General features: G+C 35.0%; 1 protein-coding gene across 2 annotated transcripts in view; it reads left to right on the top strand.

Annotated features, from left to right (window-relative positions):
- Positions 1 to 17,159, top strand: part of PRKG1 (protein kinase cGMP-dependent 1) — a 1,074,350-nt gene extending 1,057,191 nt beyond the window's left edge. For both annotated transcript variants that reach the window (XM_081104810.1, XM_081104809.1), the window contains exons 13-18: positions 3,812 to 3,953; positions 5,455 to 5,618; positions 11,128 to 11,250; positions 11,339 to 11,401; positions 12,498 to 12,564; positions 15,843 to 17,159. In XM_081104810.1, the coding sequence (XP_080960936.1) occupies positions 3,812 to 3,953; positions 5,455 to 5,618; positions 11,128 to 11,250; positions 11,339 to 11,401; positions 12,498 to 12,564; positions 15,843 to 15,941 (658 nt within the window). In that variant the 3' untranslated portion in view covers positions 15,942 to 17,159. The remainder of the gene's footprint in view (positions 1 to 3,811; positions 3,954 to 5,454; positions 5,619 to 11,127; positions 11,251 to 11,338; positions 11,402 to 12,497; positions 12,565 to 15,842) is intronic.
- The last annotated feature ends 2,255 nt before the right edge of the window (positions 17,160 to 19,414 follow it).

The following is a 19,414-nucleotide window of genomic DNA, read 5'->3' as shown; positions in this document are numbered from 1 at the left end:
CTCAGAGGGGCCCTCCACAGCCAAGATGTCCCTCTTGATTCTTCACTGTCACACCTGGGTATGGGACCTGCTCTTTCCTTATACCTGCCACTCCCGGCCTTGTCACGGCTTCCTCTTTATGTTCTTAGTTACAGGGCTTGACTTCAGGTGGTTCTATAATTTAGTTTTAATTTTGCTGTGGTCATGGGAAGAGGTGAGCACATTTCCCTACTCCCTCTCTTGACTGAAAGCCCTATGGAGAGTGATTATTTATATTCCATCTCAAATGATCTAATAATAGATGGTACTAATTGAAAGTACTTCAAGGAAGTGAGTCTATTTTTATAAGAATTTACTCCCACCCCCAAAACTTTAAATTGGCAGGAAACCTGCACAGGTTGTGAGATACTTCATATTTATACACTCATTAATGATGCTGTTACCAGTCAGTGAAAGGAGAGAATTTACCTTTGGGCAAAAGATGCTTTGTTATATTCAGCCATTTCTAGATTCAGTTTATGACAGGTAGATTGCACATTATGATTAAATTTTAATATGTCTCTATCAATATGTATACATAAGCATCTAATTCTCTCAGTAAAATCCTTGTTATATACTGCCACCTAGCTAAAATAGCAACCCATTCTCTAAAAGGTATAAGAACCTACTCCTTACTTGTTTTAATTAAAATGACACAAGTCAAAGCATAATTTATCATTTCAAAGAGCTATGAGGTAGTGATTTATTTCTTTAAGCCATCTTCTAAGTGTTGATAAAACAAGTTGTCATTTCTGTTTTAGCTCAAATTTACATTGTCATTTCCAATTCCAATAGCAATTTTTCATTTTGTTTCACCCTAATATAATGCTTTGTGACTGCTTTCTAAAAGAGTATTTTAAAATTCTCAAATTGCCTACATCAAAATTTAGTGATGAAACCATGTTGCTGATACATATTTTGTGTCCATATATTGTTGATTTGTCATATAGCATGGAAACATATTTGAGACAAGGTTTTCATTTGATTTTTAAAATCAGTTACAAATGTATTTATACATGGGAGATTCTCAATATAGATCTATTCATCGGATGGAAACCAGCCTTCTAGAAGCCTCCCAAATTGCAAATGCCTCAGAAGAGAAATCATGAAACAGTAAACGGGGCCACCAAGAACTGAAGGCTGAAATGATTTGTGGTCATTTCATTTCCTGATGAAAAAAAGGGAGAATTTTGACTGGCAGGCAATAAAAGGGAATTTCTTCATACATTTGGGAGAAGCATAGAAAAAGTAAAAAAGAACAGACATTAGCATTAGACTCTTCAAAGCTGACTTGTGGGAGTTAGTTAGCCCTTGTAGCAAGAAGCAGCAAATACTCAAGAACAGTGATAATTGGTGTTGTAAACTCCCCATCTAATGACTTTAGACCTGTTCTGTATCAGTCAATTTTCCTATATTAAGACAGTGGCTAAAGAAGAGATTTTTGGGTGCTCAATTTTAATGGCTATTATATATTATTAGCAGTATGCCAGTACTTATTTTAAGTATATGCATTGATTCTTGTATGCTCATGATATCCCAGTGAGGTAGTTTCTATTATGAGTCTAATTTTGCAGAGGAAACACTGAGACCCTGAAAGGTACAGTTAGTTGTACAGTAAGTGAAACCCAGATTTGAGCTCAGGATTCTTGCTTTAGGTTCCATATGCCTAACATAGAGCCTTCTCTGATGACTTTGAGTTATTTTAAGATTTTTTTCATCTTCCTGCTAATGATCAGCTTATTCAGAATATAAATATGAATACCTTTTGGTAGAGCTTTCATGAGAAATTGATCCCTCACATAAGGGTTTATACTCTGCTTGCAACATTAACAATGCATTTGTCCATTTGGTTCCATTAACAACTGAGTAGTAAGAAAAGCAGAGATATGTTGCCCAAAGTCACAGCTCCAGAAATCATCTCTTCTAAGAGTAATCAAGAATTTTTAAGCTTTTCAAAAGGCCCACCCAAACTATATTTAGACAGTCCTGATACAAGAAAGTAATCGATTTTCTTATTAAAACTAATGTAAAATAGGGCAAGGCTCTATTTCATGTATGCCTTGTTTTGTTTTGCTTGGGCTTTGCTTTTGCTTTGTAATGCACTCCATTGAGGAGACTTGAAGTCTTATACAGCACTCAACTAGTTAAAGCTCTGTGCTAATGATCTATTATATATTATATATAGGTTAGTAATGACCTATTATGGATGCTGACTATTTAATGCAAGTAATCTCTTCAGTTGAAAGGAATATACTGCTCAATAAACAAACCCACACAATTAAGCACACAGAAGAAAGGACCTTACAGGCACTGCTTTAACCCCTTTCCCATACACAGGATTGTATGGCGTTAACTTGGGAGAGATAGCTCCACCTCAGAAGATTGTCGCAGCATAAAGTATGTTATTTGTTTCTTAATATAGATGCAATTTTTTAAAACTTTTTCTTGTCCTTATAATTCACAGTTGTTCAGATATTGTTGAAGAGAAACACTAAAATCTTAGTAATCATAGTTAAGACTCTAGTTAAGAAAAGATAGCATCATGCCTCAAATTGTATTTCAAAAGAAAGATTTCTTTCGGGAAGAGCTAATTATTTAAGTGGCAATTCAGGGGATATTACGGGTTGAAGTAAAGAATACCTTTCTGAAAGACTATGTTTTTTTTTTTTTTTTAAATGACCTGATGGTAGCTGCGTTAGCCTTGGATTCACTGATTTATTGTGATAGACATTATTTGTCAGGATTTAAAACGAAGCAAATGTCATCAAAATGCAAACTGGCCTCAGTGACGCTTGTGAAAGCCCAGTCTAGGGCCCCTCTTGTTGCTCACCACCTAAAACTGCCCGAGTCTAGCCTCAACTTACATCTTTGCCCCCTCAAGAGCTGATGTTCACACTAATGTTCTGGAATTATCATGAAATGATTAACTTGCGTTTACTGCTGGGAATAGAGGAAAAAATCATCGTGGATCTTCTTAAGGAATTCCATTAAAAAATAAAGTATAAGGTTTTGGCCTAGAACCTAGGAGTTAACCTTAGATGCCAAGGTTTTTCCCTTTATTATTATTTCATTAAATAAATACATGAGCGAGGCAGAGACAAAGAGAGCTTTCCTGCCCATTATCATAATCAAGTTTACTAATAAACTTTCCCATCCAATTACCTTCTTCCTTCTAATAATCTTTGGCATGAGCCCCAGGTTGTCTTCCTCATAAGAATGCAGCAGTTGTAGAAATGGGTGTTGTTTGTCTTGCTGACATCAGTTGCAAACACAGAAGAACACTCGCTTATGATATCATTGCATCAGAAGCCTCACAACTCATTTCCAAAGTGGTCCTTGAAAATATTAACTTCTAAGCACATTCTCATGAATCATACCTATATTATTTAGAAGCCCTGCATGAATAAATATGACTGAACTCTAAAACTCTCCTTTAAAAAATGCCTGTTGATAGATAAAGCTCTAAAATAAGATTTGTCTCTCTTCTGCCCACCACTGTTACTGGGCCACTGGGAGAAAGCCACCAAGTACACGAAACGTGGTGTTCGAACTCTTCTTTAATGTTTTCAGGAAGTTAGATTAAACTATCCTATTCATAAGGGCAAAGAATTCCTTGACTTAATCTTTACATGCCTTTGAAAACCCAATGCCGTGGCAATCAGATGCTATTTGGCCAGTAGGATTTGGTCTCTGGGGTCAAATTTTGGTACAGGAATATAGTGCAATGAGAAATAAGACCTTATGAAAGAAATGAATTTCTTATATACTTTTCTTCCCCTATTCTGTGTCTCAGAGGTTCATTTGAAGATTCTACAACCAGATTTTACACAGCGTGTGTGGTAGAAGCTTTTGCCTATCTGCATTCCAAAGGAATCATCTACAGGGACCTCAAGCCGGAAAATCTCATCCTGGATCACCGAGGCTATGCCAAACTGGTCAGTGTACTTCCCACATCCTTGGCCCTGCAGTTTTAAAATACTGGTTTATAAAGCTGTGTTCACTTGGTAACATAAAATCTCATTTTTTCATCTTATGTATCATAACTTTTCTTTTCTTTTTTTTCTTTTTTTTATAAATGTTAGCTATTTTTTTTTTCAGTATATTTTTATTGATTTTTCACAGAGAGGGAGGGAGAGAGATAGAGAGTTAGAAACATCGATGAGAGAGAAGCATTGATCAGCTGCCTCCTGCACATCTCCTACTGGGGATGTGCCCGCAACCCAGGTACATGCCCTTGACCGGAATCGAACCTGGGACCCTTCAGTCCGTAGGCCGACGCTCTATCCACTGAGCCAAACCGGTTTTGGCCATAACTTTTCTTAAAAGCAGATTTTAGTGTCACTATTTTCAAGCAACTATTCTTTAAAGTTATGAGGAATTAAATTGGCTAGGTTTGAATTAATAACATCCTGGCAAAATATGCTGAGATGGACTCATGCTTGCTGGCACGTGTTCCTAGACCTAGAAGAGCTAGAAGTTTTTTCTAGCTGGCTTTCTGCATCCAAAGTAAACTGGGTTTTATATTATGGAAAATTATTAATCATTTTAATATTTTAGATTTGAGAACAATGCAAATGGAAAAAATGGGCTTTGCAGAAAATTTCCAGACCATGTTAATAACAATAGCAGTAGTAATAAAAATATTTTTAAATGTAGTCAAGAACTCTAAAGACCTAGTGTAGACGGTAAGTTCTAATTAATTTATATGTTTTTAAATGCATGACTTTTGAAGGCTTTGATTCTTGTCTGTACCAGTTTCAATATTTTAACTTTGAAACTTTTTATTCAGCATAAGATTTTCAAAGAAATCAAATAAATGGAAATTAATTACTTGTATTCTCAAACAAATTGTTTAGAAAAAAAATATATTTTCTGTGTCTAAGTTTCCTTCAAATGGTTTTTAGAAAAATAAAAGAAACATCTTTATTTTTATATCTGTGTTTACCAAGAGCAGTCATTGATCTCATAACATTTTTATTAGCTTCTTCAACAGTAAAGTGTCTTCTTAATTAATATTAATGAATTCTCAATTTCATTAAATGCAGCAGAAATCATGTATATGCTGGAAAATATGTCAAGTAGGTCCAACTAGTGTTTTTAAAAATTTTGAGTAAATGAGAAATTATTTATTTATACCCAACAGCCATTGGCGTAGACAAGAAAAAAATGGAAAGTATTTCTAGGAAAAAAAAAAATTCTTTACTGTTAATGATGTGAATTTTATCCTCTACTCAAATTTCAACTTACCCCATTGAAACCAAGTTTGATCAGGCAGGCTTTGTTTGAAATATAGATGACTCCTTTTAGAAGACAGGACTATAACATATCTGTTTTTATTTATTATTATTATTGTCATCAGTGTCCTTCATTAAAGTGATTTCTTGCCTTTAAACTTAATCAAAAGGGGCTGAGATACCTTGTTTTTCTCTCTGTAAGGTGGATTTTGGCTTTGCAAAGAAAATAGGATTTGGAAAGAAAACATGGACTTTTTGCGGGACTCCAGAATATGTAGCCCCAGAGATCATCCTGAACAAAGGCCATGACATTTCAGCCGACTACTGGTCACTGGGAATTCTAATGTATGAACTTCTGACTGGCAGGTATGGTCATTGATAGAGAACTTCTGGTGAAAATAGACCAGAAAACAGCTACACATGCCTGCCTTAGTCACTCTCATTGACCATGTTAAAGTGCTTTTCACCATATCTTCTTACTATACTTCAAATAGTTATGCTCATAGAGGAGTCTCATTATTGCTAATTCTTTATATGTATGTGAATATGGAATGATCTAGTACCTTTCTGTAAGATCTTTGAGCCTAGTCATTTAGCCAACAATGCAGCAAGGTAAGTTATAGTTATATAAAAACTATTCAGGGTCAACTATTTATATAAATAAAAGAATCTGTTAGCAGTTTTTTATATTTAAATGAAACTTGAATGCTTTGCAGGTTTTTTATGTAGTAATGCTATAGTCGTAAACAACTAAAAAGGGTGCTATGGATACTAGCAGGTATAAAACAGACTATAAACTTCTTGAGGAAAAGAAAAATACCACCAAGCCATGCACTCAGGAAAATTAGAATAGGATCATTATAATCTATAGAGTTCAGAAGGCTGGTTTCGAAGAAGAAAAGATTGCAGCTGGGCCTTAGAGTAAGAATGCAGAGAGCAAGCAATGGAAATGGGCATTCCTGGAAGTGAGACATGACAAATAGAGAAACAGTAGTGAGAAAATTCAGGAACATGGGGAAATAGACCAGAAAACAGCTACTGTTATTTTAAAAAAAATAACGGGAAATCAATTAGTCACCTAGCCATGCACTCAGGAAAATTAGAATAGGATCATTATAATCTATAGAGTTCAGAAGGCTGGTTTCGAAGAAGAAAAGATTGCAGCTGGGCCTTAGAGTAAGAATGCAGAGAGCAAGCAATGGAAATGGGCATTCCTGGAAGTGAGACATGACAAATAGAGAAACAGTAGTGAGAAAATTCAGGAACATGGGGAAATAGACCAGAAAACAGCTACTGTTATTTTTAAAAAAATAACGGGAAATCAATTAGTCACCTTTCAACGATCCGATCCTAATTGCTATACTTGAACTCCATCCAGAGAGAAAATCATTGAGTATTTTCTGACAAAGGAGTGGTATACATTGTCATATATAAGGAAAAACAGCTAGCAGAAATGTGTAGGGCAAATTGGAAGATGGATGGGGAGGCTAGTTTGAAGACCATTTCAATAATTTAGATCTAGGAAGCTGAGAGCCCAGAATAAGATAGGAACAGTGAAAAGAAATGGATGAGCATGAAGTAGGATGTGAAAAAAATTAGTTAAGATAACTTAATCGCTACAGTAAATATGAGAGGAAGACTAAAGATCTTTAGACTCATTGCTCTTAGGATTCAATGAATGTATGAAGCCCTTAGAAGAGTGTCTAGAGCAGCGGTTTTCAACCTGTGGGTCGCGACCCCTTTGGAGGTCAAACGACCCTTTCACAGGGGTCGCCTAAGACCATCGGAAAACACTTATATAATTACATATTGTTTTTGTGATTAATCACTATGCTTTAATTATGTTCAATTTGTAACAATGAAATTGGGGATCACCACAACATGAGGAACTGTATTAAAGGGTCGCGGCATTAGGAAGGTTGAGAACCACTGGTCTAGAGCATAGTAGCCATTAGGATTTATGGAGTGCTTCCTATCATTTCCAGGAATAGTTATGCTGTGCTTTTAATTTTATTTGTAGGCACTTTAAATTATTGCTCTTGAAATTTCTAACTTGATTTCAAATAAAGTAAATTAGGTTAGGTTACAGATAATTTAATTTTTGCTATTGACAGAAAGGTAAACTTTTAAATATTTGACAAATTAAGTAGATGCATAAATACATATAAGATTTGGACAATAGAGAGGTTGAACTTAATATACATACATGTGTATAGGTGGATAAATAAACTTTCTGGTGTTCTTTGAATTGCTATAAAAATCAATTATATCATGAATAGAAGAAAACTATTAACTAACACACAGTGAAATTAAAAAGTCTACACACTTAAAAAGCACTTTTCTAAATAACCACAGGGTCATAGGAATTATGGAATAGAAAAACAATAATAAAAATACAGCAATCAAAAAAAATACAGCAATCTGTGTGGTATGGCCAAAGCTGAAATTAATTTATTACCATAAATACTTATATCATTATCATAAAAAATATTTATGAGGCTAGCATTATCCTAATTTCAAAACCATATAAAGACACTAAAAAGAAAGAGAATTACAGGGCAATATCCCTAATGAACATAGATAATAAAATCCTCAATGAAATATTATCAAATCAGTTCTGGCAATATATTAAAATGATCATATACCATGATCAAGTGGGATTTATTCCAGGGGTGCAAGGCTATAATATTCACAAATCAATAAACATGATACATCACATAAATTGAAAGACAAAAATCACATGATCAGATCAATAGACACAGAAAAAGTATTTGACAAAATTCAAAACCTATTTTGGATAAAAACTCTCAGCAAAGTGGAGCATAGAGATCATACTCAACATAATAAAGGCCATATGTGACAAACCTACAGCCAATATCATATTCAATAGGAAAAACCTAAAACCATTTCCTCTAATACCAGGAACAATACAGGGATGTTTGCTTTCACCACTCTTATTCAACATAGTACTGGAAGTCCTGGCCACAGTGATCAGAAAAGAAGAAATAAAGGCATCCAAATTGGAAAGGAGGAAGTAAAACTCTCATTATTCACAGATGACTTGATATTGTACATAGAAAACCCTAAAGACTCCACCAAAAAACTACTGTATTTAATAAATGAATTCAGCACTGTAGCAGGATACAAAATTAACACCCAAAAATCAATGGCATTTTTATACACCAGTAATGAATTCTCAGAAAAAGAAACTAAAAAAATCCCATTTATCATTGCAACAAAAATATTAAGATACTTAGGAGTAAACTTAACCAAGGTGATAAACACCTGTACTTGGAAAACTACAGGATGTTGAAAAAAGAGACAGAGGAAGACATAAACAAATGGAAGAATATATCATGTTCATGGATTGGTAAAATCAACATCATTAAAATGTCCACACTACCCAATGCAATCCCTATTAAAATACCATCAGCATATTTTAGAGATCTAGAACAAATACTCCAAAAATTTATATGGAACAAATAAAGACCCCAGAAAGCCACAGAAATCTTCAGAAGAACAAAGTTAGAGGGATCTCAATACCAGATACCAAGTTATACTACAAAGCCACTATAAGCAAAAAAGCCTGGTACTGGCACAAGAACAGGCATATAGACCAATGGAATGGAGCAGAGAAGCCAGAAATCGACCCAAACCATTACACTCAATTAATATTTGACAATGGAGGCAAGAGCATACAATGGAGTCAAGATAGTCTCTTTAATAAATGGTGCTGGGAAAATTGGACAGATACATGCAAAAAAATAAAACTAGACCACCAACTTACACCATACTCAAAAATAAACTCAAAATGGTTAAAGGACTTAAATATAAGTCAAAAAACCATAAAAATCTTAGAAGAAAACAGGCAGCAAAATCCCAGACAGCTCTTGTAGCAATATGGTTGCTAATACATCTCCTAGAGCAAGGGAAACAAAGGAGAAAATAAACAAATGGGACTATATCAAAATCAAAAGCTTCTGCACAGCAAAAGGAAACCATCAACAAAATGAAAAGGGAGCCCACTGTATGGAAGAACATATTTGGCAATGATACATCTGATAAGGTGTTAATATCCAAAATATGTAATGAACTCATACAACTTAACTAAAGAAAAACAATCCAATTTAAAAATGGCCAAAGAACCTAAATAGACACTTTTTTAAAGTGGATATACAGAAGGCCAAGAGACATATGAAAAAATGCTCCAAGTCACTAATCATATGAGAGATGCAAATCAAAATGACAATGAGGAATCACCTCACATCTGTCAGAATGGCTACCATCAACAAATGACAAGTGCTGGTGAGGATATGGAGAAAAGGGAACCCCAGTACACTGCTGGTGAGAATGCAGATTGTTGCAGCCATTATGGAAAACAATATGGAGTTTCCTCAAAAAAACTAAATATGGAACTTCCATTTGACCCAGTGATCCCACTTCTAGGAATATATCCTAAAAAACCTGAAACATCAATCAGAAAGAATGCATGCACCCCTATGTTCATAGCAGTGCAATTTACAATAGTTAAGATCTAGAAGCTGCCCAAGTGCCCATCAGTAGATGAATGGATAAAAAAACTCTGGTACATTTATACTGTGGGATATTATGCAGCAGTAAAAAAGAAGAATCTCTTACCCTTTGAGACTGCCTGGAGGGACCTAGAGAGTATTATGCTAAGTGAAATAAGTGAGTCAAAGAAAGATAAATATCCCATGATCTCACTTATATGTGGAATCTAAAGAACAAAATAAACTGATGAACAAAATAGATTCAGAGACATAGAAACATGGAACAGACTGATGAATCTCAGAGGGAAGGCGGGGGTGGGTGGGTGGGAAGAAATTAACCAAATAAGTTATATACATAACCCATGGACACAGACAACAGCGTGGTGAAGGTATGGGTGGGCTAAAAGGGTTCAATGGGAAAAAAGGGTACATTTGTATAACTTTCAACAGTAAAGATAAAAAATACAACTACCCTATGATACAGCAATTTCACTTCTGGGTATTTATCTGGGTGTGAATAGTTACTAGGTATTATGCTGACAAACCTTGGACTATGAGGATGGCCCCAAAGTGATATGGTCCTGGCTGTCATATCTAATGACTTCTGGTTGGAATAAAATTTGGAAATAATAGATGGATCTTAAAAAAGCAAGGCATGTTAATATATAGATCAGTTAACCACTACAGAATGGTAGAGGAACTAAGGTGCAGGCAATCTCTCACAGATATGCCAATAAAGTGTACCAGAGCAAATAATAGGAGAATGGCAATAACTACAGGATTTCAGAGAACAGGGTAGAGCTTTCTATGAGCCATGTAACCTCCTGAACACCAAGAATTGAGAACAAGTAAAATAAATGATCCAGTGAGAGATTTTCTAAGGCAACAAATCTTAATAAAATAGGCTAAATTTCCCCCCCTTGCTCCCTTCCTTCTATCCTTGCTTATTCTGTTCTTCAGAGTAGCTAGCTCCATTTAACATTAATAATCAGAAAGGTCCCAACAGGACCCATTCTCTATCCCTCTCACAACTACAGCCCCCTTCTACACACACCAATTCCTTTCTTAGCTACTGGTTTTGTTCAAGTATTCACAGTCTGACCCGGAAAGATTAATTTATCTCCAGTTTTAGGTTTAGATTTAGTTCACATCTATTCCAGTAACAGAGAAATGAGAGGAACAACAGGCAAACTTGACACATTTGTGGTCTTGCTAAGCGGCTTACTGAGAAAGGTTTCTATTGTCTTTCCAATGTAAGCCCCAAAATAAAAATAAGAATCGATGTCCTTTATGAAGTTATAACAATTTATGTTTTCTTATTTAGAAAATAAAAGTATCTCTTTTTATGTCTTCCATTCTTGCAGCCCTCCTTTCTCAGGCCCAGATCCTATGAAAACCTATAACATCATATTGAGAGGGATTGACATGATAGAATTTCCAAAGAAGATTGCCAAAAATGCTGCTAATTTAATTAAAAAACTATGCAGGTAAGCATTTCAACCATATTATTTTTGAAAGGCCGGTAATGTGAAAAAAAAATAGATTTCTTACCACAGTTATTTTTTTTTTTTTTAGGGACAATCCATCAGAAAGATTAGGGAATTTGAAAAATGGAGTGAAAGACATTCAAAAGCACAAGTAAGTATTCTCTCCTTGTAATTTAAGTTTAAAAAACCTGACAAGTACTTCCCCAGTCTGTTTTTTGTTTTGTTTTGTTTTTAAGTTAGTGGTTGTATAACTTATATAGTTAGCCAGAGGAAATGTATATTTTAGTTCAAGGATTCCATTTCCTACCAAAATACTTAAATAAAAAAAGTCCTCCACCATATCATGCCCATATTTCCTTGATTAAAAACAAAATATTTTTCCAACGAGTTCCTAATTCGATCATAAGACAAAGAAAAACAAGTACCAAATATAGTCTTTAAAAAAGTAGAGTATCTTAAATATCAGACCTTATGCATGTTGCTGGATGTTCTAGAGTTAACCTCAGACAAACCTGTTTTTTTTCTCTATTCATCTGTTCCTGTAATACTTACAGGAAATTCACATCCCTACCAGAGTAACTTATATACTGAAATATCTGTGAATATTTAAAAGGTCTGCTAAGAGTTTGGTGTAAGCATTTGCTAATGGAGAACGCTTTGAAAAAGACAAAAAAACAAACACACAACAACAACCAATCTAACAAACATAAAAACCCTTTGTGTTATTTGGTCCACATTTTCACAGAAAAGCTGTCCACAAAATATCTTCATTGTGTTAAAAAAGAAAAGAGGAAAATGAGATGAGAAAGGTTAATTAACTGAGGCTCCCTAATGAATCAGTGGCAAAGATGTAAAGATAATGTTCTGTCCTGACTGTTCATGCCTGATTCTGCTTGCTTAAAATAAAATATTCAGTAAGACACAGGGCCAAACATGTTATGACATTTTTAAAGTTATAATGATAGTGTAGGAACAAGGTCATGCAGACATTATGACTGAAATTACTAGAATAAAAAGGGGTTGCTTTTTAATTGGTGTTTAAAGAGTGGACATTTCAATTTCTTGAAAGATGCATTTCACAAAATATTCTAATTTTTTAAAATCTGCAATTAAATGGAAAACATTGTTGTCACCTTGAAGATGTTTCCCTAATCACTTTCCATCAGTCATGGACATCATATATGTTGCATTGAGAAGGTTTTAACTGAGGTAAAATGCTTTTAACTCTTACTTTTTTCCTTTCCTAGATGGTTTGAGGGCTTTAATTGGGAAGGCTTAAGAAAAGGCACCTTGACACCTCCTATAATACCAAGTGTAAGTAGACCTTCCAGTTTGTCTGTGTTTGTCCACATGAAGGCATTTGTCCGTCATCAAAAATCTATTTTATATTTCATCTGATTATAAGATAAAACTGTGAAGATAACAGAAGTACCACATTAAAATAATTACATCCAAAACCCAAGCTTAAAAACAGATAAGCTGGGAGATGGTTATTATATATGTATTTTAACATTACCTTTTTTGACTATTCTTTCTCATTTAAGTTTATTTCATTTGTGAATAAAAGCTGACTTTTAGTATGGTAAGTGTTAAATATATACTGGCATAGACAGAAGAGTATACTGAATCTCCAGCAACCAGGTGTGGTTTTTTTTCCTTTACAAACTCTATACATCATTACCCAAGAATAAGGATACATTATTCAACAACTTTAATGAATTTGTCATATTCATGAATTATTACTAGAAACATGTATACTTTAAATTTCTTCACGTGTGTTCAGTATACAGTATATTATGTGAGTATACTTGGGTGAGTTAGGATAATGTGTGTTATTTTTTATTTATGAATCCTGTTTACTCTCTACCTTGCTTTGTCTCCAATAGTCTACCAGCGGTTCTCAACCTGTGGGTCGTGACCCCTTTGGCGGTCAAAGGAGCCTTTCACAGGGGTCGCCTGAGACCACCCTGCATATCAGATATTTACATTACGATTCATAACAGTAGCAACATTACAGTTATGAAGTAGCAACGAAAATAATTTTATGGTTGGGTCACAACATGGGGAACTGTATTTAAAGGGCCAGCAGGTTGAGAACCACTGGTACCCATAAGAGCCACATCAAAGCATTCCTTTACCCTCTGGTTTCTGGTAGGGTATGGTCAGCCGACCAGCAGCAATTTTCAACTGCTATGGATTCCTGGCCAAAATGTTTCATTTATGCCCCCACATAGTTCCTCCTCCCTTGTTCCTGTCTTCAAACTGTATTACAAAGCCACAATATTCAAAACAATATGGTGTTGGCAAAAAAGTAGACACACAAAAATGAAAGAGAATTGAGAGCCCAGAAATAAAGTCACACATATATGGGCGGCTAATTTCTCATAAAGTGTCCAAAACACAAAAAAGAAAGCCTCTTCAATAAATGCTGTTTGGAAAATTGGAAAGCCACATGCAGAAGACTGAAACTAGACTGCTATCTGACACCACATACAAAAGGTCATCATTCAAAATGGGTTAACGATTAGAGTATAAGACCTAAAACAATAAAATACATAGAAGAAAATGTTGATTCTAAACTATGGATCTGGGTTTCAAAGGGGTTTTTGTGAACTTGACCCCAAAATCAAGGGAAGTAAATGTGAAAATAAATGGATGGGACTACATCAAATTAAAAATTTCTGCACAGCAAAAGGAACCATCAACAAAAAAAGCAACCAATTAAATGGTAACATTTGCAAATGTTACCTTTGATAAGGTTCTTATATCCAAAAACAAAGAACTCATTCAACTCAACAACAACAACAACCCTAACCAATTAAAAAATAGGCAAAGGACGTGAACAGACACTTTCCCAGGAAGACATCCAGATGGCAAGAGATGCTCAACTTCACTAGCTATGAGGGAAATCAAATCAAGACCACAATGAGATACCACCTCACACCTGTTTGAATGGTTGTTATCAACAAGACAAGAAAAAACAAGTGTTGGAGAGGATGTGGAGAAAAGAGAACCCTGGTGCATTGCTGGTGGGAATGTAGATTGGTGCAGCCTCTATGGAAAACAGTATAGATGTTCCTAAAAAAATTACGAATAGACCAATTATAATACCTAGCAATCCCCGTTCTGGATATCTACCTCCCCCCAAATTTTGAAAACACTTAATTCATAAAGGTATTTGTACTCCTATATTTATTGCAGCATTATTCACAATAGTCACAAAAGGAAGCAATCTATGTGTCCTCCAATGGATGATTGGATAAAGATGCTTACATATATACAATGGAATAGTACCCAGCCATAAAAAGATGAAACTCTGCCCCCATATTACTTTGAGGCACTATCAGACACAACTGTGTTCTTTTTTTCTTTTATCAAACTGTAGGGGAGAAAAAAGAATTCTCTTCTTAAACTCTCTTTTGTTAAATAGCCAGTCCACTAAGGAGACTAAGGGGTTTATATTAAGTTGAAATAGGTTTTAATTGATCACATTATATTTTTCATTCAATGCTGCATCTTAACTAAGGGGAGAGGGCTGCTTTGTGGTCCTGAGCCCTTCATATATATGTCCTTCGTTTTGGACTTACTCAAGACTGCTCTTTAGACAGAAACATAACCCTACTTCTAAAGATTTATTTCTATGTTCATGTTTATGTTTATTTACAAACAAAGGGAAAATGGCATTACCATGTCTCACATTACAAATGCTAATTGCATTCATGAAGTTTTGTTTTTAGAACAAGAGTAGAATGAGAAACTTGAAGGAATAAATATTAAGCCTACACTATCCCAAACTAAATTTATCAGGGGTCTCCAGTTATGTAGTGGTAATATTAAATGGGTACATTTGTATCCGTAATGGTTTTAAATATTAGAATATGAGGGAAAACAAGTGTGCTTCTTCACTACTTTTACCAATGCTCTACAGATTGAACTGTGCCCAGTAAATTTGCAAGAGTCTTGCTTGAGTTTAGAAATGGCTCATTATTCTACATGGAATAAATATACAAAATCCTTAAGATGGCCTTCAAGGCTCTATATAACCTGACTCCTCCCCATTTACCTATTTCTCACCCCATTCCCCTTCTCTCTTAGCAGCCAAGTTGGCCGCTCTTGGTTACTTCAGCATGGAGCACTCTCTCACCTCAGGACCTTTGCATGTGCTATTCCCTCTTTATCAAGCTCATTGATTTGTCGGTTTAAAAGAATACTTTTTCAAAGAGGCTTTCCATGACGACACTTACACTCTCATGGCACCTTTTCTCTTTCATAGCACTGACCAAAATGTACAACAAATAATCACAAAAATCTATAGATAATCCATCACACAATAGCAGTATATTTCTTACTAGAGTAAAAACTCCATGAGGGCAAGAACCATATTTATTTGTACTCACCACTGTGACTCCCATTACACCAAGCACAAAACCTGCTATCCAGTAGACACTCAAAAAAAACCTAACAAAACAAACAAAAACAACAACAACACAGCCATTTGATTAGGGAATGAATAAAAAATGCTATTTTAACATCGATCATGGGATTTGCTAAAAGTTCAGACACCCTGTTACTGTTCATTCTCTCATTTCTAGGTTGCATCACCCACAGACACAAGCAATTTTGACAGTTTCCCTGAGGACAATGACGAACCACCACCCGATGACAACTCAGGCTGGGACATAGACTTCTAATGTCATTTCTCTTACCTGCTTCTGCCTTGCTGAAGACAGCTTTTTCTGAGACACAGCTGCCAGCAAACCTGAGGGAAAGAGAGAAGATTCATGCTCGGGGTCACCATGATGCCTTTGATCGATGCTGCTCCAGTAACTACAGTGGCATTAGGACTTATTGCTTAGACAACAGTAGTGCTCTTTATATGTTTTCTGTTTGAACCTAAAAATAGCAGTTGACATGGTGGTCCTGAAGCAAAAGCCTCTCACCAGTAAAAGGATGTTTTCTGTTGTTGCAATGATCTCGCTTCGCTCTGATTCTAATTTGAAAGACAGTAAGAAACACTTCAATCTAGTCAGAGAGTCTGTACCTTGCTAGAATTATCAAGAAGATTAAAAAAATAATAATATATAGGGTACGATAGATTTCTATGGTACAAAAACTGGGCTCTTTCCTTTCTTCAAGTGAGGGTTGTAGGATCTGTTACCGCAGGCCGGTGTATATACCGTACAAACGAGGACCACGCATCTGTTGGTCACAGAGTTCATGTCAAACCAGTGCTAGAAGTTCATGATTTCATTTCCCAGCAGTGCTGATGACAAGACTGAATGTTACCTTTCCTTTCTGACAGATTTCAAAAAATTGACATGTTAAAAGCACAACTGCTATGGATTCTGCTGAGAACTCTCATAGCAGGTATATATGCGTTTTTCACAGAGGAATTGAAATAAAAAAGCATGCATGAATTCGTTTGTTTTTGATAAACTGGCATGACAGAGTGGGGAAAAAAGCAATTCACAACCATTTCATATTTTTTGAAAATATTGTGTTTAAAGATGGTCCTGGAAATAAGTGACTAGCAGCCAATTGGTTTTTATTTATTACCTAACACACCCTCAAACTGAGGCTTAAAATATTCCCTTTTATAAAAATAAACCCTAGGGGTCAGGGTGGGGCGGGATGGAGAGGGATCAAGATTCATCCAAAAAAAATAAAAATAAAAAACTATATAGGTGCTATGTATATCTTTCATCTGTAAATGTCAGTGTCTGAACAGACAACACAAATTCTAATCATTACATGTGTAGCCAGAGACTCAAGCATTTCCACCACATTTATCAAACCAAACTCCTGTCAGATTTTACTTATACAACATAGACTGGGTTGAGGGAGGAAGGTGATTAAAAACTGTTTGAACTAGCTTCTTGTCTTAGGCCTGAACCCCTTCTCCCCCCTCTAAAAAAAAAAAAAAAAAAAAAAGGAAGAAAGCAAAAATCATTGAGATTTGTCTACTCGCCAGATGAGAAACCTTCCTTATGTGAGGTCGGGAAACAAGACAAGAACTTGGCCATATATTGATAACCTTTTCATGAATTAGCTGAGATGAGTCCGTGTGAAAGTAGGAAGGAAGTAGAGAGGGGAACAATAAAGTGAGCTAAATAGAACAAAAATATTACAACCCTGAAATATCATACTCCCTAGAAAGGGTTGGATTTGAAAATATCACACTGATTTTGCTGTTTTCACATGGGGAAAAGGATCAACAGTTTAAGCTGAGTCCTTTGTTGGCAGGCCAGTTGACTATTAATAGTCACAAGCAACAGAACCACTGGGAAGCTTTAGCTAGACCAATAGCATTGTATCTAGTATTGTATCTACTCAGACAAGTGCATGGCTTACAAGTTGTCATCCTGATTTGGAACTGCGTGTGAATTTGGTATATTACATAGGGGTTTGCATTTTTCTAGTAGAGAGTTTTTTTTTTTAAAAAAAAAAAGTCAAACAAGTGTAGACATTTCTGGAAAAAATATATGTCCACCTAGAATCTCTGTGGTCAGTAAACTGTGGCTCGCGAGCCACATGCGACTCTTTGGCCCCTTGAGTGTGGCTCTTCCTAAGCCTTAGGAGTACCCTAATTAAGTTAATAACAATGTACCTACCTATATAGTTTAAGTTTAAAAAATTTGGCTCTCAAAAGAAATTTCAATTGTTATACTGTTGATTTTTGGCTCTGTTGACTAATGAGTTTGCCGACCACTGACCTAGATCATTACACTGTATCCAAGAAGGCATATGTTATTATTTTGGTTTGAATTGTCCATACTAAGACTACTTTAGAGTATATCTTATCAAAACATAATAATCTAAGAAACATTTGGAGAATAAAAATATTAGAGGCATATTATTATAATTAGGATAAAATTAAAACTTTTATTCTAAGATGTTATTTTTATGTTACTGAATTTTTCTCTCCCTTACAATTTCTCAAAATTGATCTAGTCCCCAAAATATCCACTTCCTTCTACAGATTTTAGAATATAAAATTAAACACACCCATCTAAAGTCCAGCTACATATGCTAATTTAGAAGTTTTATATTACTTTTAAAATATACAATTTTGGCATTATGGTTAATGTTCAGTGATTTTTGTTAAAAGATAGAGTGGGCTAGGCATGCTAGATTATTAACTTTACCTAGTCTTTAAGTAAAATAATCTGCTCCTGCCACTTTTCAAATATCTCAGTCGCCCCAGAGGTTAGCATTTACTATGGATTTTGGAACTGTGGTTCAAGTCTAAGACAACCAATATGTGCAAGTTCTATAGAAGGAAACAGTAGTATTCAGCATAATGTACCTGTAGGTCATTTATCCCACCTGTTTCTGCATCTTTGTTCATTTCATCGATGGAATTGCATTAAGATGCCTAAAGCAATCACCCAGAAGTTAAAGTGAACTACATCATCCGAGAATTACTAACAGAGAACATTCATTTAATTTTCAACATTGAATTTTAAGGATTTAAATCTTGTCTCAATGAAGACACTAGGGCTAAAATTCATGGTCAGCTTCATAGAGTGTGTCTCGCTTTACTTCTCATTTTTTCAGGCCCTCTCTGTTTTCCCACACTAAAGAACATCTGGGTAAGCTAGAATAGTGACAACCTGTTTGATTTGTTAACTGACTTTCTTGTTAATACTTCAAGTATGGGAAATAAGGGCTTTCTGTGTATCTTGACTTACAGGAAAACTGAAAACTGCCAAGGAAAGGAACGACATAATTGTGTATATCAGATAGATTAAGTAACATTATAAAAATGATATCTGGAAAATTGCTAGGAATGATTTTTTACATTTGTACCTTCTTTGTTATTAATATATGAATCAGATTCATGTGGCATTTAAAACATTTATGTTTATTATATTCTTTACAAGTCCTAATTTTAATTTAAAATTATGGGATATGCGTGTGAACTACACATGTATAATATATAAATTTAACTATTGAATTTTTCCTTGTTTCATTTCTAAATGACCACACTGATGATAAACTTAAATTGAAGGAAGTCATCTACCATATTGAAATTAAGGCTATTGGAACTGATTTCATGCAATAGAGGTGATCTGTGCATTATCCTTAACAATGTTTTCTTTCACAATAGGACCACAGACAAATATTTATGTAAATAGGTATTTTTGTGTGATATTTTGTGGTA

Source organism: Myotis nattereri (genome assembly GCF_964212035.1).
Source record: "Myotis nattereri genome assembly, chromosome: 13".
Classification (NCBI taxonomy): Eukaryota; Metazoa; Chordata; class Mammalia; order Chiroptera; family Vespertilionidae; genus Myotis; species Myotis nattereri.
The sequence above is the reverse complement of the archived record's forward strand: the minus strand, read 5'-3'. Positions and strand labels throughout refer to the sequence as shown.